Source organism: Vulpes vulpes, chromosome 9 (genome assembly GCF_048418805.1).
Source record: "Vulpes vulpes isolate BD-2025 chromosome 9, VulVul3, whole genome shotgun sequence".
Classification (NCBI taxonomy): domain Eukaryota; kingdom Metazoa; phylum Chordata; class Mammalia; order Carnivora; family Canidae; genus Vulpes; species Vulpes vulpes.
This window is the reverse complement of record NC_132788.1, coordinates 67,456,263-67,480,680: the sequence shown is the minus strand read 5'-3', so window position 1 is coordinate 67,480,680 and position 24,418 is coordinate 67,456,263. Positions and strand designations below refer to the sequence as shown.

Sequence of the window (24,418 nt, the reverse complement as noted above, 5' to 3'; positions counted from 1 at the left end):
GCTGGGATCTGCACCTGGGACTGGCTGAGAAGTAATGCTCTGAACACGATGCAGTGGCCCCATTCCATGCCCCATCATCCCCAAACTAAGGCCGAACTGCCCAGGCAAGAGCTCCCCTTCGGGCAGCTAAGCCTTTCTCTATCCTCGGGCACTTCCCTGAGGAGCCTCTTCCCGGTTGGTTGCCACTTCCTACAGGAAGCACCATCTCACGGTGGTGTCCCCACTGTTGGGCGCAGCTGCGGTGGCAGGCTGCACTGCAAACTATCATCCTGATGATCTCTAGGCTGCACTTGGAACTGGATCATTTTATTAAAAACCTACGACCACAGTATTTTTTAATAAGTTTTAGATCATGTTTTTGTTTTTTAATTTTCTTTTAAGACTTTATTTGGCAGAGGGAATGGCAGGGAGAAGCAGGCTCCCCATCAAGCAAGGAGCTGAATGTGGGGCTGGGCAGATGCTCAGGTAGATGCTCAACCCACTGAGCCACTCAGGCACCCCTCTTTTTATTTTTTTAAAGAAAATGCACAAGAACAGGGTGGGAAGGGGAGAGGGAGAAAGAGTCTTAAGCAGACTCCACACCCAACACAGAGTCTGACATGAGGCTCGATCTCACGACCCTGAGATCATGACCTGAGCCAAAATCAGGAGTCAGATGCTTAACCAACTGAGCCACCCAGGTGCCTGAAGTTTTAGGTATTTATATCTATTATTTTTTTTATATCTATTATTTTACAAAGAGGCTTTAGTCACATTTTGTAAAATGACAAAAACGAGATATTCAAGGAGGTGAAACTTTTTTTTCCCCAAATGCCATAGATACTGAAAGGTTCTAGGACTAATACTCAGTTGTCTGGATTGTGACTGAGGATCCTGTTAAACCTAGTTTTTATTGCACTGGCTCATAGATAGTGTAAAGAGCAACTGGGATGAACTAATGCCATCAAGTCAGATGCCATCTAGCTTTAGTTCCCAGTCTGATGTCCTGAATAAGGGATTTTCCTGCTTCATTTCCCCATTTCTGAAACCCACCATTGCATGCTCTTAACCATTATTCAAGTACCTTAACAAGTACATTCAGAAACTCCAGACTCCTATTCCATGTATGGAATATAAATTTAGCAAGGGGTAGACAGCAGAAAAAAGTTACCTTGTTTGTAACTAGGTTTAACAGACCAGATAAAGTTTGGGTCCTGAGAAAGAAAGAGCAATGTTGTAAATATTATCAAGGTTACACACTTGGTCCCATTTTGTGTCTCAAATTGTGAAATATCTTGTAGCCTGATATGTCGAGCGCTGATAATAGTACCGTTCACTTCTGACCATGATTACAAAAATCTCTTCGGTTAAACCACTCTCTAGCTGTTCACTTTGGCTCTCCCTTTGATAAATAAAGCTTTTCACTGAATTAGCAAAATACAAAGGCAACTGATTTTATTTCATTCAATCAAAAATGGTTATTGATGCATGCAAGGTGCTATGTGGGAAGCAAAGTCATGGTCGCTGCCTGGAGGGAGTTGGCAAATTAGTCCTTTCCCTGGCCTGGCTTCTGCACAGTCCCAATGTGCTTTAGAACTACTACCCTACCGCCAGCTGAGAACAAAACTAACCCCCGGAGAACAGAGCCAAGGTCAGCTTTACCATGAAGAAAACATAAACAGGCAGGTAAAAGTAGTACAAGGAAAAGCTTTCACATACTCACTGCCAAATGGAAATTACTTGTGGATTATCTACTATTTATTAACGCAAAAGTTTTGCGTCAGTTATATAAATGAGTGAATTAAAGTTAGCATATACTCTGATTTCACTGAAGGTAAAAAAAAAAAAAAAAAGTGGTGGGGGTGGGGTGGGGGTGGGGATAGGACCCAATGATAGTATATATGTCATTTGAGTCAAAATGATAAAAATTTCAATACTGAAAAGTTGGGAGGTCCCTGAATGTATCATTAATTTGAATTCTGGGTTCTCTGGGCTTGGAGATTTTCTGAAGAAAAAGGATTTCCAGATAACTTGAATCTTTGATTCAAGGAGAATGCCTTTCCTACCCGAAAACGGAAGCCACAGATGTTTCTTTTCAAGAAATTGAAGAGCCCTGCTATTTAGTTATGCAGAGAGGTTTTAGAAAGAGGAAGTCACACAGCCTATCCCTCTAAGGAGGAGAAGCCTCCAGACCCTCCACCTCGTGCCTGGATGCCCTTCTGACATTGGCAACTTAGAGCATTTGGGAATTTGGCTGTCTTGTTTCTGGTGACCTTGGCTATCGTTTTTGACATCTCAACCATTTTACGTTGAGAACAAGCCAGCTTCTGAAAATCCCATTGTTCTGTGATGTGGGAGGCTGCATGGGAAGGGTTGGGATGGGATGGTGGCAATCAGGGAGGGAAGAGAAACCTAACTTAGTCCCTTATTCTACATCTGCCTCCCTCCTGCAGCCCCACCTTGGTGCAGAGCCCTGGCAGCTTGGGGTCTAGGCCAATAACTCCTAGGAGGGTCAATCTGATTTGGAGGCTGTTCCACCTTATATTGTCCATACAAGTGTGACTTTCAGGGCTTCCATATTGATTTTCAATCTGACTTCAGACTTCACAATAGGTTTCAAGGGAAAAGAGCTAATTAGTAAATTGATGGGACTCTCCTAATGAAGCCACCCCTCTCTGTGTTCACAGAACCAGGAGGTACTAGGAGGAGGCAAGCAGTACCAGGGTGTGCCAGGTAACTGAGAGGATGGGCATGCACAGCCTCCGAAGCTGCACGTGGCTCTCTTCTCCTTGTAAGGAGAGGTTGTGGCATCGTTCACAAGGGGCACCCCAAGCTGGGTCCCAGCTCCCCAATGCCAGCAAAAGCCAGGAGCAACTCTTTGAGGTGGGTGAGCTCTCCGAGGCAGCTGTCACATGGGCTTTTACCTGGTTTAGGGAGGAGAAAGAGGGCAGTAAATGCAGTCTCAGTGGACAGAACGTAGGGTGGTCCAGGGCCCAGAGCATGACACACAAAATGTGCGCTGTGTTCACCTGTGGAAACAGGGCCCAACTGGACTGAAATGCGGAGAGGAAATGGAGAGCACCGGCGCATCCAGGATTCTCCAGAGAGATCGATGGGGGCCTGGGCCTTACCTGCCCCAGGACTAGGTGTGATGAAGTGGAGGAGAGGGCCTGTTTCTGCTGCTCTCTGCTCTGCAGGCTTTCCTACCCTGTGCTCCCCAACGGCCCAGAATCTGTCCTGTCCTGTTAACCTCCAGCCAGCGCCACCGAAGGCCGCTGCAGTCGTCGCGTCAAAATAAGGAACAAAGTGGCAAAGAGGTGTCCGTCAGCCTGGTCCTATTACTGGCCCCCCGGGCGAACTTGAGTGGGGTGTCCTCTCCCGCTTCCTTTGCCTGCTTTGTGAAAGGGGGACGAGGACTGAATGAGTTGGTGAAGTGGTCAGGCCGGGGCTAGCATGCAGGAGGTGCTCCAAAAATAATAGTTATTATAACTAAATACAGTAGGTCCGAACGGAACAACCGAGATTTCCGTAAGTGGTCAAAGCAAGACTAAAATCCAAGTGCTGTCAGAATCCTCAGGGTGCAGAGTAATGAGCTCAGGCCTGGAGGGGAGAGGAAGGCCACAAACCAGACACCAGGGAGGCGGGGACACAAGGCATGTAGCGTCCTGACCCGCAAGGGTCTGCATTGAAATGAGATTGTCGACAACTTGTCACAAGCCAGCGGAGCATCACCCTCTCACGAGCCCGGGCCCCCCTGCCCATCTTCCTGCCTGTCCCCTGGCCGGCGTGTGACCCCTGGGATGTCAAAGAGCAATGGAAAGGACAGAGCAGGGAACCAGCCTCCTGGCTTGCTTTGTCATTTTGGGCATTTCTTTAACTTCCCTGCTTTTTTTTTTCCCACATGACCTATAGATCCACATAATCTTAAAAATGTGTTTGTGGAGATGCCGGAGAGGCGTAGGTGACCGTGCCCAGCAGGGCGCCTGGCCCGACAGTAGAGCCCTCCGACCTCGGGGCGCACCCTCCGCTGGACCCGCTGCCCAGACGCTCGGAGGCGGCCGTGCCTGAGACCCCAGCAGGAGGCCCTTCCCCCCGACAGCCGGCCGCAGAATCCCAAAGCTGCCCCCCAGCCCTCCTTGGGGTTCTGGGGCCCCCCGAGGGGGTTGGTCCTGCCCCCGCTGCCGAGAGCCGCTGGAGGGGCCGCCGGGCACTACCCCGCCTTTGGAACCACCAAGGCCTGGGCCTGGGGCTGGGGCACGGCTGAACCCGCTCCGGTGCTCACCAACCTGAAGTCCCCCACTTGCAGAGGAAACCCAGACTTCCCACAAGTTCTCCAGGCCTCAGGTAGGCCCAAGGGGGGTTTTCAGGTTATGAGGTCCACTCTCTGTTTGGTTCCACCAGTCTCGTCAGTGTTCGTCTCCTACCTCGTGCAATCTTTAGCATTTGCAAAATTCTTTTCAAAGACCTGGGAAAACCTCACTTGGGACCTCTGCTATGCTTCCCCTCCCCGTTTCCCTTTGCCGGTTTTCTCTGTGTTTTAACCAGGGTACGAGATTTTAAAAGGACAGTGTGTGGTGACAAAACAGAAACTAAAGGAGGCGAGCACACAGGAGGGGCCCGGGGCTGAGGGGGGCTGCCGACCTCAATCGGCTTCTGAGTCCGGGGGGCCCGAGCCCACGGGCCGCGTCCTCGGTCTCCACATGCTGAGAAGTGCCGTCAGAGGACAAAGGCCACAAGAGCGGCCTGTGCGGACCTTCCTTCCGTCTCAACCCAGACTCTGAAATGCATCGCTGGTGTCCTGCCTCCACCTACTTTCCCTCAGTCTGGAGGGGCTCCAGGCTGGGTCGTGTGGCTCGAAGAACCAGCCCCCCCCCGCCACTGCCCCAAACCGTGACAGGAAAGCTAATGCCCGGGCTTCCTCTGACTTGTCTTGTGGCAAGAAATGCCTCTGTGGGCGACAGATGACCGAGGGCAACTTTGCTCTACTCCCAGAGGTATGGATGCCGCCCATCTAAGGCCTAAAGAAATCTTTACATTAAAAAAAGGGGGAAAAAAAAGACCCCTCTTAATTGGCACCTGGTATTGTCATGGCACAGCTCCTGGCCTTCGCTGAAGTCGGGGCAAAAGCGCAATCGTTGGCTTGGAGGGCCGAGCCCGTGATTGCGGTCAAGACCCATCTCTGATAAGCGCATCTCAGGAGGCCTGGGCCTGCCCAGTGACATAACTGGGAAGAAACGCAGGGTGGACTTACGTAACACGACACACACGCTCTTTTCCACAGGGCAGGCGACAGCTGTGGGGCGTTTCATTTCCATAATTGCTTTTTTCTCACGCGGTGCGTGAGCTTCCGGGAGCACAGAGCGAGGAGGGGGGGAGATGATGCACTGGAGGAAGTGGAAGGCTCCGTGGAGGACTAGGGTCAGGAGAGGACAGGTTTAGGTAAACAGGGACAGCAGAGATAATGAAGGAACAGAAGAATCCGGAAGTTAAGAAACTTCTAAAAAGGAGAAAGACTTGTGAAAAGTGGGAAGTTAGCTCTTCAGATAAGATGTGGAGGCCAGTTGAGGAAGGGCCGTTGATAACGAGTCCTGATAAAGTGAAGCTACTATCTCCATTTGAAAACAAACATATTTCATGGGCTGGAAATCCTAGCACCGGACAGCCCAAGCCCAGCCCGGGTCCCGGGCACTTGACGGCCGCACCCTCTCTCTGCCACCCCTCGTGCTGTTGGCCACCCAGGGACCTTGCCGACCCAAGCGAGACCAGCAGTCCTGTGTCTCCTCTCCCCTCCTCTTCATCCGTCAAAACTTACTCTTCCCTGGGTCTCGCTATTTAGTAACCTTGGACTGTCATTGGTTAACGAGTGATTTGAATCTATTTCACTTCACCGATTGATGAATGTGTCATCTGTTTGAGAAAATTAGCTATTAATAGCCACTTCTGGGCCCCTTGATAGCTACTGATTTATTTAATATCTCTGGATCTCCATTTCCTTTTAGTAAAGGAGATGGACCTAATAATACGTGAGAACGAGGTATTATTTGAATGGGGCTGTGAGTGAAAATGGAAGGGGAGGGCTCCAGGGCACCATATATACAAGGTGGGAGAGCAGGGAGGTTGTCTAAAGGAAATGAATGTAGCGACAAAATTGCCTGATAGACTGCAAGCTGAGCATAATTATGGTTGCATCCTCAAGGGGTAAGAAGAGCCATGCAACATGTCCCAGAGGGGCCTGGACTTCCTATTATGTTTATTAATCATCTTGATGAAAATGGAAAGTCTGCATTGATTAAATTCACTAATGATCCTAAACTGAGCAGGGGAGTAAATTCCAGAAACGATGGATTTGTAAGGTGAGTGGTAATATTAATCAGCTCATCTTATGAAAAGGGTGGCAGTTAATGAAATGGGATTTGCCATAGATAATGGCAGTGAGGTATACCTGGGGGGGAATTATAATGAGCCTAGTTCCAAACTAGGAAGCTGTTATTTAGGAAATAATAATGGGAGGAGAGCTCTAAAGTGGAGAGTGAATAATAAATTAAAAACAAGCTTAAAATAAACTCTCATTATGGATCACAATTTCACTCTCAGCACTTTTGTGGGGGGCTGAGGGAGTGTAGAAGAACCTTAGGGTGCAGCTTCCACATTTTGCAGGTGGGGGAACTGGAACCCAGAGAGGTTAGGCTTCAGTCCCTAGTCAGGGTGGCAACCCCTGGCACACTCGTCACCACTCTGTGGTGACAGGAGATGGGCACTCCTGAGAGGCCTCCGTGTCGTTTGAGAATCCTTCTCAACACGGCGCTCGAAGCCGGCTCTGATTACTCGCCTCCTGACGTGTTATCTTTTGCCATCTCACGCTTGGGTCAGAGAGCTAGACATTGGCAGAGCCATGGCTAAAACCTCGATTTCCTGATCTGTCTCTTCTGCTCTGTAAGTTCTAAACTGTCCGCAGTCAACACTGACCTGAGCTTCACAACCGAAACACTCAGAAAGCAGAAAAGGCTTCTGAGCCAGGTTTCTCATCTCAGTTTCCACCATGTTGGTTTGAAGTCCTTGGGCAGCATTTAAAAAAAATCTCTGAGGTTCTAAGTGTAGTAATGTTGGAAAGACACTCAGAAATAATAATTCAGAGGCAACGAGTTTTGTGCCTTTGGGGAATAACATAAACCATTAAAATTTTTTTTACCAAATGCAAGTAATGAAAATTAAGCTTCTTTCACAAGCATTTGATAACATGAATAATCTTATTAAAAACTTCCTGGGACTTATATGTGTGTTTGTTTTGCTCTTTGGTGAGCAAAGTGAATTTACTTTGTGCAGAAGGAGCAGTGTTGTGTGTGTGGGGGGGGGGGGGGGTCCTCCGTGTGCAGGGTCTGCTGAGCCCTGTTGCGGCACCAGCCTGGGGAGGACGGGAGGGATGGAGGATTGGCCTCGGCAGAATTGGGAAGTCGGTGCAGTTGGCCCAACCTTGGTTCCTTGTATCCTCCTTTCACACCCCTCTTCCCAGGAAGGCTCAGGCTGCTCCTCTGAGTGCCAGTGGGGGGATTGGGGACCATCGCACAAGGCTGCGCTGTGTGTTCCACAACCCTAGGGGGTGCCATTCCCCTTTGCAAACTCTGCAGCTCGGCTTGGCCAGCCCCCTTGCAGACCCTGAATCACCCTGATTCTCTGGGGCCTTTCCTCATGTCTCCCATCCTTCTGTGGAAATCTACCTGATACGTGTCTAGTCTGACTCATATCCACATGGTCTAATGGGTCACTGCCCACGAATTTCCAGAAGATCCACTCATTAGCCTAAGTGAATGACTCAGAAAATTTTACAACGGGCCTGAAAGGCGCTCTCCTTACATATGCTCTTCAAAGGATCAGTGAATCCCCCACAGGATGAGTGAGAGGACATTCCCGTGCTTGACCGGACAGTCTCGCCTGTGTCCCCGGAGCCCAAGCAAAGTCAGAGAGAAGGGATTTTTGCAAGGTATAAGTCACTACGTACCAAAGCTGGGTGCTAAATCTGTGCTGTCTAGGTAAGATTCCGGTGTTCCTTCCACTGTTCCGTGTTCTCGTGGATCTCGTGCAACACTAACCACATATGTCCACATCCTCAGGCCGCATGGTTGCAGCATGCACGAGAGATATATTAGCTGTTTTTTAACTGTCTACTTCTGTCATAAGATGTCTACGGATGCCCAGTACCCCCAGGTGATGACAAGCACAGGGTGTGAATTTTCTACCTTCAAGGTACAAGGCCACACCTCCAGCTTATGGGATCGCCAACTGAAGCCAAGTGAGCGTGGCCATGTGTCCTAGTTTCCAGAGCCTTCCCTGCCTACTTCATTACCCTTCACAGGCCTCCCCACTAACCGGGTCCATGATCTTCTTGCCAAGTAGACTAACGATTTTAGACATAAACAGAACCAGCCGCAGAACAGAGAAGCCCAGGCTCTGCCTAACTGCTTTAACCGCCGCCCTGTGTCTGTTAGGCTGAAAGCCCAAGGGAGGATCCAGATTTCATGGGCCCTGAGCTAATTCAATTTTGGAACCGGCTTTAAGGAAAGGAACAAAAATAGGAATTCAAAATTAGGTGTGGTAAAATGACAGAGATGGAGAGCGGATTAGTAGTTGGCAGGGTTTAGGAATAGAGACGCATAAAAGGGCAACAGGAGGCATCGTTGTGATGGATACCTAAACCTGCAAATGGGATGGAATTACATAGAGCTCAATGCACAAATGAGCACATATAAAATTGATGAAATCCACATAAGGTCAGTGCATTGTATCCATGATAATTTTCTGGTTGTGATACTGTACTATAGTTTTGCAACCTTGGGGGAAGCCGGATGAAAGATACGTGGGCTCTCTCTGTATTATATCTTCCAACTGCATGTGAGTCTACAATTATTCCAGAAACCTTCATTATTAAAAAGATGGATAACAGAATCAGATAATCTAAAAAAAAAGAAAGAAAGAAATTAGGTACTGGGCTTTAGCAAGGCTTGTGCTAGTGAGAGGCTTGAAGATGTAAGTTTCATTGGCTTAATGGTAAACCTGTCTCTGGTCAAGAAGGCAGTAAATGGACAGAAGATGAGGCATTTGATCCATGAGTGAATGTGTACACTTTTCAGGATTATCTGTTTTAACCACAAGCGTAGTCGCTTACTTTAAAATAAACAGAAGATACTTACCCACATGTAGAGGTTGACTCCACTCACTCCAAAACCCCGTCTGTCTGCACACAGAGCTCACTGCTGCCCTCACTTGAATGGAATACTTAGAAATATCATCAATTATCGAGATGAATGCATTCGTTGTTATTTTTTCTGTCTAAATGGGGGGGAAATTAGCATTATAAGAATTTCCAGACATATAATTTAAGTAATGTCAGTTATTAGAAGAGAAGGTCATATCTAAGTAAAGTGATCCACTGTTACCGGACTTGTTTAAAATCAATAGGGCATACATTGATTAGTTTATTCTAGACTGCTTTAGTAAGGGTGTGTTGGCAGCTACCCTTTGGGGAAAGTGATCTTGTAACCAAAATAAATAAAAAGTCAATGGTAACATCTAGATGATTTATCTGGGTCCAGTTCTGTTTTCAGATGGAAAGACTAGAATGGCCCATAGTAGAATGCATAATCCTCCTCATCTCGTCCCTCCATATTCTGAAGTCAATTACTAAATGATGTCACTTGGTTTCCAACCTATTTAGTAGGCATCAGCAAACTACAATGTGTGGGCCAGTCTGGCCCGCAGCCTCTTTTTGTAGGGCCTGCAAGCCACGAATGGTTTATGTATCTCTCAATGATTGAAAAATATCAAAAGAATATTTCATGACACGTGAAACTGAAATTTCAGTATCCACAAGTAAAGTTTTACTGGAACACACCCACGCCTATTTGTTTACATATTCTCTATGGCGGCTTCTGTTCCACAATGATAGAGCTGAGTAATTGTGATAGAAACCATATGACCTGCTAAGCCTAAAATATCTGCCCATTACAAAAAAAAAAAAAAAAGAAAGAAAAAATAGTTTGCTGATTCCTGATGTACAAGAATGTCTCGAACAACTGGAGCCAGGGGGCACCATGCACAGAGAAGAGGAAAGGGCGGAGTCCTTGAATCTAGGAAGAGCTGGGTTTGAATCCTATATTCCAAACTACCTGCAAGGCAAATTCATTGACCTCTCTGAGCCTCTGTTTTCTCACCTGTAAGTTGGGAATAACGACACGTAAGCACAATGATTGAATTAAACTGAATTTTCTTTGTAATTCCAAGTTTAAGAATGTATTGGTTTGAATCCTGTGAAAACTGCCAATATTCAGCCCATCTTTGATGAGCAAACCAGCGATGTTGGTTAGTGCAATACAATAATAGGCTCTTAATAAATGCCAGTCTGTCACAGGCAATTTAGGCTAGCATTGTCCAGTGTTAGAGTGAGGCTGTTTTCTCACAAATGAGCCTTTCTCTGTTAACTCACTCTACTGCTCAGTGTCCACACCATTCAGCTAATCCTTTACGCCCCAAACCAGAGATGTGTCCCTGACACTTGTCTCTTACATTCTTCTGGGTGTGTTTCTCCTTTACTCACCCTACCCCAGGACCACAGCCTGATTTCTCTTGTTATCTTTTGTTTGGCCAGTTGCCATAGCCATTAACCCCAGATGCCTGTGTCCACTGGCCCCTCCACACGTGTCCAGCTTTCATGCTGCCACCAAAATTATTCTTTGATTTTGCAGATGCAGTCACAGTTCTGTATTGAATAAAACTCTTCAGTGGCTTTCAGTGCCTCTGGCAATGGTTTTAAAAAAGAGAAATCACTCCTCTTTTTTTTTTTTAAGCAAAAATTTCCATTCTTGGAGAAGTACCATTGTAGGATCTAGACTTATTATTCCAATGTTGGCTTTATATCTAGGCCAACTCACTTACTGCCACTTGGCTGAAGGAGCCAAGCTCTCTTAAGCCTTTGAGCTCTGCCTCGACCCCCTGTCACGGAAGTGTGGTTGGCAGACTGGTTTGGGGCAGGAGCGGTTTACTACTGATCCACGGTGAGGCAAACACAGAAATCGAGAAAACAGGTTTGGAGCTTTTGTAGCAATTTGACATTGCCGCGACATCCAATCCCATGATGACCGGGCTTCTCTCTGGATATATTTGATTTTTCTAGCCTTTATTTTAACTGTATCTTACAAAAGAAGAATTGGAAATGAAATTAGAAATTAATTAAAAATTTAAAAAAATTTTTAAAAGCCAGACTTCCAGCATAGCTATTTTGGAGAAGCACTGGCTACAGAGGTTGGTCTCCTCTCAACAGGCAGGCTTCTACTCTCTGCTTAATGATTTTGCTCCATTCCTCTCAGTGGGAGCCCTACACCCTAGACCTAGACCCTAGACCTCTGGGGCCCTTACTGTGAGGTGCTGAGTGGGTACACTAGACGAGGCTCCTTGATGGCAGAGACACTATCGTACTTCTCTTCATACTTCCCACACACAAACCAATTTGTCAATGTTGGTTGAATCAACTTGGATGGAATGGAATTTGCTTTCCCTACTATCCGTAAGAGGTGAGTTATGATCCTAATTTCCCTACGCTTAGCCAGCTTTATGACTTTGGGCAAGTGGCTTAATCTCTCTGCCTCACTTACCTGTGTAATGGGAATGATAGTTACTTAATGGAGTTACTGGGAGGATGGAATAAATGAGCATAATAAAGCTTGACAGGTAGCTGAGGCTTAATAAGCACAGGCTGGCTTCTCAGTTCCATGTCCCTTGAACTTTGTGTTCTCTAGAGCTGAGGAGCATATTTCAGTTGTGGTGAAAGAAAAACATAAAATCTACCATCTTAACTATTTTTAAGTGTACAGCTCCACTGTGGTGAGAACATTCATTCACATTGTTTTGCAACCAGTTCCAGCACTCATATGGCCCGCAATACCGAAACTCTACTCATTAAACAACAGCTCCCCACATCCCCTCCCCCAGCTCCTGGAAACCACCATTGTATTCTGAGTTTGACTACTCTTGGTATCTCATATACATGCAATCCTACAATATTTGTCTTCTTGTGACTGGTTTATTTCACTTAATATGGGGTCCTCGAAGGCTCATCCAGGTTGTAGTCTGTCAGAATTCCCTTCCTTTTTAAGGTTGAATAATAGTGCATTGTATGGATATACCACATTTTGTTTATCCATTCATCATCTGTTGGAGGGCACTCAAGTTGTTTCTTCCTTTGGGCTGTTGTGAATAATGCTGCTATGAACGTGAGAGTGCAAATTTCTCCTTGAGACCCTGTTGACGATTCTTTTCGTTGTATGCCAGAAAGTGGAATCGTTGGATCACATGATAATCGTATTTATGATTTTTTTGAGAAACTACCATACTGTTTTCCATAGTGGCTGCAACATTTTATATTTGCACCAACAGTAGTGCTGATGAGTTTTTATCTGATCCTTTGTGTTATTTTGAACCAAAAGTATGTCCTTTCAACACAAAAAGCCAGTAACATTTGGTTTATTTTTTATAAAACTTGGGTAAATATAAGTTATCTTTGACCTTGTTAGTTCCAAGCTATAACCACAGCTGTCACTGAATATCATTTTTAAAATATTTCAAAGAGAACGTTATCATCAAATATTGAAATGATCTGAAGAATTACCTGCAAATAATTTTTCCTTGTGTTATAAATTTTCACTTCATATTCAAAGCAGTGAATTGGAAAGGCAGAAACAGGTTTCTTCCACTGAATAGAAAGACCACTTCCTTCAATCACTGCTGTGACATTCTCTGGAGGATTAATTCGATCTAGGTTAGAGAATGAAAGGTCAGTGGTCTGGGCTGATAAATCCAATCCACTCACACTCCTCAAGGCATTTCTAAGATACAATCTTCTCAAGTATCTACGCTCAGGATTTAACTAACTGATCTTCAAGCCACAAGACCCCAGTGGCTGCAGATGACTCCTACATTGCAGCACTGAAGAAATCTCTCCTGTAATTTTAAAGGATTCCTATTCTAAATGGTATCAAATGGTTGAGTCCCCTTCCCCTTTAGCTCATTGCAAGACCCACCTCACTATCCCTGTTTCTCAAGCAGGACCAAACTAAGTAAACCTCATCCTGGAGAGAAATTGCCCTGGAGCTTCCACCCAGCCCTGCCTCTACCTAGCAGGTGTGTGGCTCTGGGTAATAATTCCCTCATTTGGAGCTTCAGTTTTGTTTCATGTTGTTTTGTTTGCTGCCTTTCAGGTTTGTTTGGGGGATGGAGTGGGCAGCCTCAATTTTCTCTTGCATAGAAAGAATGGATTGGGCCACATTTGTCTTTTTTTTTTTTTTAAAGATTTTATTTATTTACTCATGAGAGACACACAGAGGCAGAGACCTAGGCAGAGGGAGAAGCAGGCTCCCTGCGAGGAACCCAATGCGGAACTGCATCCCAGGACCCCAAGATCACGCATGTCCTGAACTGAAAGCAGATGCTCAACTGCTGAGCCACCCAGGGGTCGCTGGGGCACATTTGCCTTAACTTAGAACTCAAATTCTTTTCCCTGACTTATCACTGGATTGTCTTATAGCCTTGTGATATGGGTGGAAATTATTTCTAAGTGAGCGTTCTTGTCTTAGGTTATGTGACTTAGATCTCACAATTCATGAATCTTAGGGACAAACTAAGAATGGGACCTATTGGTTCCAGAGCCTGCCGTTCCCTAAGCAGAAAATATTTAACCAAGCATGTATTTCTTTTAGTAATATGAGGAATTGATCTCAAAGAAATGAAAATCACACAGGAGAATGAATTCCTGTGGTCTATACTGGATTGTGTCCATTTTCATATCAATAATGTTTCCTAGGTTGTCCTCAGAATTTTTTATTACCAATTTTCAGGAAAGTGACACTTTTAGATTATCTGAGAAATAGACTATTGAATAGAGTCACAAAACATCTTTGGTGGGATGGTTCTTTAAACAAAGTTATACTTTATTTGGTAGAGATATAGATAAGTCATGTCCCTTTAAATAATATTTTGTATATTTATAATTATGTATAATCACCAGCCACTGTTGTAAGCACTGTATGGTTATTAACTCACTTAATTCTCACAAAAACCTTGTAGGAAGTGTGATTTTCTCCCCATTTCTTTCTGATGAGAAGACTGAGGTAGAGAGGAATGACCAGCTTGTCTATAGTCATTCAGCTAGTCAGTGGGGGTGGGAGGGTCCCAGCCCAGGCAGCCTGACTCCACAGCCCATGCTAATAAATATGCCGTGATTGAAATCTTGAGCAGTTGTAACAAGAATGTGATGTGAAAGGCTCCTGATGAGTTTTATTAATACAAGTATCTAGGATGAAGGAGACTATTTCTATTTTGAGAACTGAACAAATGAAACCTTAAATAATATGTTTAGATCTGAGGATCATATGCTGAGAGATACATTTTAGGACCACTCAAAAGAGACAGACCAGAATGGCAGAAGATCCTAAGAGGAAAGCATGAGGAATTGAAGATGGGAAGCTTGGAGAAGAGAAATCTTAGGATGAGAAAGCTGGCTGTCTTTGGCTAGCTCTGAGGCCATCTTGTAAGAAAAGGGATGAGAATTATTTGGAGGTGTTACCAGTCCATCACAGGCCCAATGGGCAGAAAGTTCATGAAATGAGTCAGAGCTGAGAAAGGGCTGCTTCCTTCAGCAGTGAGTTCACACTCCCTGGTTCAGTGATTCTCACGTGGTAGACATTCTGTCCCCCATGGGACATTTAGAAATCTTGGGAGACATTTTGTTGTCATAGCTGGTGGGAGGAGGATGCTACTGGTCTAGTAGGTAGAGACCAAGGATGCTGCTAAAAATCCTGCAAGGCACAGGACAGCTCCTGCAAGACCATGTATCCAACCATAAATAGTGGTGCTGAGGTTGAGAGAGCTGGCCCCCGGGTTGTCAGGCAGGGGGACAGATGTTCACTTAGCATCGGAAAATTAGTCAAACTAGGGGATCCTTATAAACCCTTCCAATGCTGGGATTCTGCAATTTGGTGATTTCAGCTTTGAATTACGTGTACCTTACCAATTTCATGAAGAGCAAATAGCTGATCAAAGGGCTTGATTATAGTATGCTTGCTCGAGCCCTTTACTTGCACTGCCAGTGAGTCACTCCCTCTGCTACTGATAAAAGTCCTCGGAAACCAGCACGCAATATTTCTCTTCAGGGTGTCTTTCCTGTACTCTTGGCATTCTTCGGTCATGGAGCCATACCTAAATTGAAGCACTCATAAGTTTTTAAGACTAGAGGAAATGATGCATTTGCATGAGCAAAAATAGGTACTCACCTGTAGTAGAGGAAATATTGTGTATCCTCCGAGGCATCCTTGCCAACCAGCCAGGTACAGTGCAGAGAGACTTGGTAGGGTCTTAACGGATTAGAGTTATTGAATACTGTGTTTGTGGTACACGTTAAATTCACAATCGAGGTTCCGGGAGACCCTGGATAGTCAAAAAGATGGTCAAAAATAAGAACAAAATATTGCCATGACAGCTTTTAAATTTGTACTTCCTCTGAAACTGTACTGAGGGGGAACATCTGACCATGACAAAGTAACTGTTATCACAAATGTATAGAAACCTATTTGCAGAGGACCGGTTTACTGGGGGATGAAGCTAGGATTATGAAGCCTGAGTTTCTGGCATTAAAAAGCTTTCCAGCTACTTTGGGCCACAGGTGTGTGTGTGGGGGGGGGGGGGGCCATACTTGTATGAATATTTAAGAGCAATACAAGAGATTGTCATTCAGAGCTTGGGGCCCAGCAACCTTGGTATTCTAATGCCATATGTTTCAATAACGAGCTGTGACACTTCTGGGCCTCAGTTTTTCCAACTAGAAACGGTAGAGTTGGGAGAGGAAGGTCTCTAGTGCTGCTTTCCAGCCTAGAATTGTGTGATTCATTAGGTCGCACCCCAATATGTCATGAATAACACAGATTGCCACTCCGGAGGAAGTGGGTCTGGCAACACTACAAAATAATAACACTTCTTTGGAGACTCTGTGCATAGTAGCATGTTGAAGTCCTCCTTAATGTGCAAAGATGTTAAGAGAATATTATGATTTTTCACCAAATGCGTTATGTTCATTGCACCCAGGATTTCTGAAGATTATTTGACTGGAAAGTCTTGCTTTCATTACAGACCACATTGTCACCATGGATGCTGAGGCTTCGGAACACGTGTGGTGACGGGCCTTGTGCTTGCTAGGGAAGGGGAAAAAACTTTGGGCTGAGGAGCAGGGAGGACCTCATCAAAGTGGGAGCCTTTAGATTAAATATTGAAGGAAAGAAGTGGTCTTAACTTCGTTTAAGTCAATCCTATGATCACATTTATCACTGTCAGCCAGTGTAGTTCAAGGAGGAGAAGACAGACACTTTTTGTCTGCAGAGAAGTTCCACAAAAGGGACACTGGCTACTTTGTACGATTACCATGTACTATCAGACAGTTTGTTTCTATATATTCATATACAACAAACATATATAGATCTATGTGTATGCCTTGTACTCAATGTAGTGTCCATACACTAAATGACCAGACGTTCCATGCCCAGGTATGGTTTGGAGGCTCCTGTAATGTTTGTCTCCCACATCTCTTCCAAGGAATTATTTGGTATGAATTCAGTCTGATTCAAGAGAGAATTAATTTTTCATTTGTGTCAGTGTATATTGGCATGGTCAGAGAATAATTAGAATTGCAGAAATGTAATTCTGAAAGATGCCATTACAGGTGTAGTCCTGTTATTACTTGAGACGTGGTAAAAGAGTTTAAGGTAAGCCACACAAAGGTCTGTATTTGTAATCTTGTCTTTTAACTTGGATTAGTCTCTGAACTTGGAATCAAGGTCATTGTGAATTGGCTGCTATGTGGTCTGGGCAGCATGTTATAATGATGACTGAACGGGAAGATCCTCACAGTGTTGCTCTCACCCATCGACACAGTTCAGGGGGTGTGTAGCCTTTTCACCCAGTGATATGACAAGGCACCGGTTGGATGATTACCCATGGGTCAAACTGGCCAAGACAATTGTTACCAGGTACACTCACATAACCTGGGACTTGGTGATCCTTCTCTCCTCTCTTTCCCTGGTGTGTGTGTGTGTGTGTGTGTGTGTGTGTGTGTGTGAGAGAGAGAGAGAGAGAGAGAGAGAGAGAGAGATTCCAAGGGTTTAATCACAATTATCACCAATTCTACGTCTTAGAAAGTCTAATTTTCAGCAAAGGACAGTATAGACCGTGGATGCTATCTGTCCCCTTTCACCGTAGGTGGTTCGGCGTTGTGGCTTCTGTGAACCATCAGCAGCTCTCTTCAGTCTGGTATGAAAAGTCATAGAATGCAGAACTCCACAAACAGGACAGCAGGGAACCCTCCTTCTAAAGCATGCAGTGTTCATTCTCCTGGCTCAGTGAAGTGTGAGACCCTGTTCCTGCCCCCACCAGGTTTCTTTTCAGAGGTGGCAGTGTATAAATCTATTTATCTGTGAAAGATAATGTCATATGTGCCCAATGAGTCACCCAGCCCATGAATGGATTTTGAGGAAGAAGAGTATCCTTCAGTGTATACGATGAAAAGTCAAAGGCCTTTGTAGAGGTGGTACAACTTGCTTTGGGCTTTGAAGTATGGGAAGGATTCAGAAAAGCAGTGAGAGATGAATCCAAGAAAGCAAAACCTCTAAGGCAAGAATGGGTTGCTGTGTGTGTGTATGGGGCGGGGGGGGGGGGGGTGTGTGTCAATGTTTAGCAATCTGACAACAGCAGAGGACTCATGTAGGGCATGGTTGGAAAAGGTCTTAGCAATTACGAAAGACCTGATTGGCCTTGATTTTGCTGCTGACCCTCTGACTTTGGAGCCAGGGAGTGAGCAGTGTAAGCCACATCTGCAGAGATGCTCCAGCTGCAATAGGGTGGGTGGGTTAGGGCCCTAAGTGATCACAGCTTCAGTTAGGATGTCGATGAGGAGGAAAAACACTTGGCAGGAGCTGCTGACTGACTACGGAAAGGAAAAGCCACTTGGTTTTCCAACTTTGCCTCACCTGCAAGGTCAGGAATAAAATATAAGCCAATGAGGAGCCTGCCTTACCTGGTGGGGCTTTAAGCTTGGCAGAAACCCAGTTGCTTGGCAGGAGGGAGTGGCCATCCCATGGGATGGTCTGCACACTTGCTGAAAAGCCTTGGTGAAGAACGGTTACGAGTTTGCTTTCAGTGTTTCTGGTTTCATACTAAAAATAAACCCCACAAGTCATGATACAGAAAAGGGAAAGAGCATCAAGAGAGTTATTTTAATCCAATAGGCATTTTCTTCCACTTTTTAAATGGCACGTAAATAAAATGCAATGAACTAGTTTGGCTAGGAAAAAAAATAAGCACATGATTTCATGGGTACATATATGCTTATCCTCAAACTCATCGAGTTATGTAAATATGTACAGCTTTTTACACGCCATTCATACCTCAACAAAGATGAGTTTAAAAAGTGAGCAAAAATAAATTACCCAATTCTAGCATTTGGGCATTAAAAGAAAATACAGTATAATAATAATGTAATAATTAAGTCCTCAATGATACATGAACACATTCCTATAAAAACAAACAAAATACTATGATTAAGGCTCACACTCACTTCAACCATCATCTGCAGTCCCAGTCTCCTCCCCAGAGGTAAAAAGTTACCGTATAAAGATAGGGGAAATTCTCGAGAATTCTGTATTGACTGAAAACATAGCTAATACTAATTGCTTTTCCCTTTATTTCATTTTACTGCACATCTCCTAGATATTAGGTGCTTTAAGATAATCCCTGCGGTAAGATACACACACACACACACACACACACACACACACACAGTGACTGGCCCAAGGTTGCCAAGTCAGAAAGTGGTTGAAATTGGCCTCTCTCTGGTTAGGCCTTCCACTGCCTCCCGTTGTACTCTACTGCTCTCTTCTCTTTTTCTCTTTGCCTGTTTTAAAGTATTAGATCCAATTTACCCTCAAAGCCACTTAACTTTCTTTTTGTAGTCAAAGAATCATGGCAAAGTTAAAATGTTCTGTGCTGCTATCAATGCTAAGCAACATGCATGGCACTAGCTCATGGTCATTTCAACAGACACACCCTACTCTTCCTCGGAGCTGAACAGAAAACTCTTGAGTCAATTTTGTGTGTGTGTGTGTGTGTGTGACTTAAAATTTCATTTGATAGGGAAAACGCAGTTAAAATTGACTCTAAATAAGGATAATTGTCAGAATAAATACTTACATCTTCTTCTTGTGGAGCATTTATTCTCACGTGATAGCCTAGTTCCACGTTCTTTGGTTCTTGATCAGGATTTGGTTCCCAACGTAAAAGGACTTGGGCTAGACCAATAACTGTAATGGTGAAGTTGGTAGGTGGGAGAAGTAAAGCTGCTGATGAAAAGAAGGAATGTGATGTTCAATTTTACGGAGGCAGCACTTGTAAATTTTTACAGTATGATTATTGTCTGTTGTAGGATGTTATGATTATTAGAAGGTATAATAAAATGATTTCAGAAAAAGTTGACTTAAAACTGCTTTTAACTCATTACCTTTCTAACCTTGCCCAGACATTTACCTATAGCATATATAGGGGGTTTTTTTAGATTGAAACAATGAATATTTTCATTTATCATTCACTGTAACTATAGTTTTCAAACTGAGGTCCACTATCTATAAAATTGACTGCAAAAACTTACTGGTTTGTGGCTAGAATTGTTTTTTTTTTTTTGCTAGAATTGTTTTTAATGACATGGAAGAAAATACAATTATTTCCTGAACCTCTTATTTCCACTACATGAATATACTTAAATATTTGTATATGCATTGGTTCATGATATAAAATTAATTTGTTTCTCATTATGAAACAATTTGTGAGCAAAACTACTTAGGCATTAATAGAAAAGCGGGTTTTTTTCTTTAATGAACCACTTTGTTTTCAAAATAAAAGCTTTCCTCTAAATTACAAAATCAATGCCTGTTCATTTTAGAAATTTTGGAAAGCACAGGTGAGGAAAGAAAGAAAAAAGAAAGAAAAATTACCTGTAATCCTGCAACTGAGAATAGTGTTAAAATGTGATATATTCATTATTTTTTGTCCATGGTTTATGTTGCTATAACTTGTTAAATTTTTTCCTAAAACTAGGATAATATTGTACAGATCATTATGAAACCGAATTTTACTTATTTACTACCTGGTTAGGATATTTCCATTGACCTTTAATTTTTAATACCTCCTACAACTCTGTGTCTGTACTTGCCACATACAGGACTGGTAGGGCTCCATCTATACTGCTCTGTCCATTATGGTAGCCACTGGCCATATATGGACTATTTAAATGTGAGTTAAACCAAATGTTCATTACCTTGGTTGCATGAGCCATATTCCAACTACTCTGTATTGACTTATGTGTAGTACCTACTACATTGTACAATGAGGATATAGAACAGTGTCCTTATCATAGAAAGTTCTCTCAGACAACACTACATATAGACCATGTGACAATTTTCTTTTCTTAGGCTCTGTCCTTATATGAAATCCATTGATCATAGCGTAAGGTTTTTATTCTTTTGTTGTGAGGACTTGTAATTAACTCCTTGCATGGAAGGGCATTCCACATGTGGTCATCAGCTTCAGCTTTATTATTCTATAGTGCCCGTATACCCACACTTGGAATATGATTCCCCACTGTAGTATAAAACTTGCATTCTAGCCAACTTTGCTTTCTTAAAGTACAGCATATTCAAAGGGTTTGTATTCTGATAAGAATAAATATTCTTCTTTTAAAAAACCCATACATAATTTCCTAATTGAGGGATTATTTAGGGAAAAATAATGCTATATTTTTGTAATGTACTTTATTTTTTTTAAAGATTTTATTTATTTATTCATGAGAGACACAGAAAGGGAGAGAGAGAGAGAGGCAGAGACACAGGCAGAGGGAGAAGCAGGTTCCATGCGGGGAGCCCGACGTGGGACTCAATCCTGGGTCTCCAGGATCAGGGCCTGGGCTGAAGGCAGCGCTAAATTGTTGAGCCACTGGGCCTGCCCTGTAATGTACTTTAAAAAAAAAAAAGAAATACTACTGAATTTAATAGATGGTACCTACATTTTTTATCAGGAAGTAAGTCTGCTTTCAGTATCACTGTAGCCCACAATAGAATCAGTAATGCAGGTGCCATGATAATCACATCCTACAAAAAACAAAAGGATATAGATCCAAATAAACACCAGGTACAATTTTTAAGAAAAATTGGAAGCTTCTATCTATCTATCTATCTATCTATTTATTTATTTATTTATTTATAAGATTTTATTTATTCATGAGAGAGAGACACAGAGAGAGGCAGAGACACAGGCAGAGGGAGAAGCAGGCTCCACGCAGGGAGCCCGACATGGGACTTGATTCCCGGTCTCCAGGATCAGGCCCTGGGCTGAAGGAGGTGCTAAACCGCTGAGCCACCCTGGCTGCTCGGAAACTACCTTTTAATGTAAAATGTAGTCATTTTCCCATTTAACAGTTATGAACTATTATGTGCTAGAAATACAAATATGAACAAATCTTGGGTTTTAACATGTGGTTTCATAGTCTGAGGGGCAGGATGAAATGTAAATGAATAATTGTGGTCCAGTTAAACATAGTTGTAATAAAGGTGTGAATGGGGTACATTAGGAGCCAAGAGACTTCTGAATTGACTCCTGAAGAATTAACCAGAATTCTTTTTGTTGTTCTTTAAGATTTATTTATTTCAGAGGGGGAGAGAAAGAGAAAGAGAGAGAGAGAGAGAGAACACATGCACTCAAGCAGTGGGGAGGGGCAGAAGGAGAGGGAGAGTCCCAAGCTGACTTGGCACTAAGCACAGGGCCCAATGCGGAGCTCCATTTCATGACCCTGAGATCACGACCTGAGAGAAACCAAGAGTTGGTCAACTGAGCCATCCAGGCGCCCCTTAACTAGAGTTCTTGACCCACACAAAGTGGAATACCCAGTGAGGGCAAAGCCAGAAGAGCAAAACTTAAGTTGGAGAGGTCAGGTATTGAGCGGAAGACCAGAGATCTTTGAACAGTAAAAATTCGAGTCACTGCTAATCAGATTGAAAATAAGCACCATTACAATTTTCATTAAAAAGTACTTAAATGCGGACCAACATGACAAGAAGTTTAAACCTAAAACAATTTTAATGTGAGAAAAAACTTTGTATCACAAACCTGGAATAAATTTATGACACTTTGAGTTTAGGAGGAGAGGTTGAATATTTTGATGAATCCAAATAGGCGCAGGCCGTACAAGGAATTGAAAAACATAGTTACGGATCTGAAGAAAATAAAAGCAGTCTTTCTCCCTACTTGGGACAACTGAACAATGAAACTGAATCTAGAGTAGTAATGTTATAATGACTTAGCTTGGCTCCTGGAAAGAGTGTGTGTTAATGTCAGCATCTTGTTTGACACATCATTGAAGGGAGTTGATCCCTTGTCAGGAATTATAGATTAGAAATCTTGAGTGTTTTCTGAAGATATTGAAAGGCATTTTCATATGAACTGGATTTTAAGGAATTTTTGTGTGCCACTGTGGCTTTTACCAAGCAGTTCCTCCTTAGTCTCTATGCACCTCCTGTGATTTAGTGGGGGACCCAAATGGTAATTAGCCAATTTACAATGAAGAAAAGGAGTCTAAAAGGTTAAATAATTTGCCAAAGATCAAACAACAATTGCCAAGATCAAACAATAAATAATGGAATTTAGACCCAATCTTGGATTTTTCAACAGCAAAGCCTATGTTCCGTGCTAATTTTTTTTTGTTGTTCTGTGCTAATTTAAACAACTTCTAGTTCTCAGTTTAAAGAATTTATTTGAAAGGTGGTGACTGGCTGGCTCAGTTGGAAGAGCATGTGGCTCTTGATCTCAGGGCTGTGAGTTTGAGCCCCACATTGGGTAAAGCGATTATTTAAAAACAAAATATCTTTTAAAAATTTAGTTAAATGGGTTGGTATTTAGTAAATATAATGTTGATAGAACTACAGAAATTGGGCTTTTGGCTTAGTGTCAAGAAAAGAAATTCTTAATTATTATTTTTTAGCTTACTATTTAACCAACTTATTAACTCACTTTTCATAATGAAATCAGTAAAATATCACGGTATAGAAGATAGAAACATATAAATCATTCCAACTTCTTTTTCAAATAAGCTTAGGTATTGCTAATCAGAATTGTACTACTTTTGATAAAAATAATTTTATCTTACTCTCATCCCACAAAACGAAGAAGCAATTTTAAAAATGACAAGGACAATAAAAGCAGGTATTTTAATACTTTAAAATTTTTCAACAAGGAAGAATGTTAACGAGTTAAATTAGTAATTTGCTGAGACTGAGAAGCAAAGATACAAAAATAAAACCCAAAAAACCCTTAACAAATGACAACAAAGACAGTTTCCTCTGCAAGAAGGTCATGTCTTTGAAATGTCAGCATTTCCTGAAATGATGTTATATATGCTCTAACTTTGCACTAATTGTCATTAAGAGGAATTCTAGGTCAGAAAAAAAAAAATGCAAGATTGTTATTTCCTAGTGACTTGTACTGACTGACAAAGTAATTAGTATGTTATGACCAAATACCTATTTGTCCTTCACAGTTAAGTAATTGAAGAGATAAAACTGTTGAATATCTAAGTGGGGAGATAATTGAATATTTTACATAACCAAGCACCCTCCCCTAGAATTTATGTATTCTGATGCTATAGCTACAGGAAATAGAATTATTTTTCATATTCAATCACTCAAAACTTTTTCAATGATTAATTTTTTTGCTGTAAAACAGTCATATGCTTTTTTTCACATCTCATTGTGACATTTTCCATTCAAAAAGGTGATACAACAAACCATGTGTCCTGTAGACAACACAAGATACTCAAATAGAAGTCAAAATATTAGTGCGAATGACAGTTTTTTTGTGAGCGAGATCAACTCCCCCCAAGACTGGAGCTTTGGCAGTTGACTCGTATTTTCTGTAATCCTGTTCATTCTCTGGTCTGTTCCCTGAAAGCTCCTCCAGCCTTTGTCCATGGCCCCTTATATATCTGGTCCCAGGCATAGCAATTACCATTGCTGGAAAAATGACCCAAATCTCTTTGGGTCATGTTTTTAACCCAAAGATATATTGTTAAATAAATGTCAGCTGGGCAACCTTTCACTACCTCTCTAGCTTAAAAAAATATATCAAAATGACAATGTGATGAACTACCTCTCATGGCTGCCAATTAAAATTTACCAGAAAACTATCAAGTTGTTAAAATAGTATTCAAATTGAGCAGAATGAAGCAAATATGGGCCTACTTACAATCATCACAAATACAAACTCAAGTCTTAGAGATATCATAGGCTTCTTGTTCATGTGACATTTCATTGAG

The 24,418-nt window shown here is 42.8% G+C and overlaps 1 protein-coding gene across 1 annotated transcript in view; it reads right to left on the bottom strand.

The window, feature by feature from the left end:
* Positions 1 to 24,418, bottom strand: part of IL5RA (interleukin 5 receptor subunit alpha) — a 40,532-nt gene that overhangs the window by 13,682 nt on the left and 2,432 nt on the right. Inside the window, exons 3-9 of the mRNA XM_072722445.1 lie at positions 21,119 to 21,203; positions 19,255 to 19,403; positions 18,083 to 18,221; positions 15,294 to 15,447; positions 15,032 to 15,219; positions 12,635 to 12,780; positions 9,165 to 9,303 (exon numbers count right to left, since the gene is read on the bottom strand). Of these exons, the coding sequence (XP_072578546.1) occupies positions 9,165 to 9,303; positions 12,635 to 12,780; positions 15,032 to 15,219; positions 15,294 to 15,447; positions 18,083 to 18,221; positions 19,255 to 19,403; positions 21,119 to 21,191 (988 nt within the window). The 5' untranslated portion in view covers positions 21,192 to 21,203. The remainder of the gene's footprint in view (positions 1 to 9,164; positions 9,304 to 12,634; positions 12,781 to 15,031; positions 15,220 to 15,293; positions 15,448 to 18,082; positions 18,222 to 19,254; positions 19,404 to 21,118; positions 21,204 to 24,418) is intronic.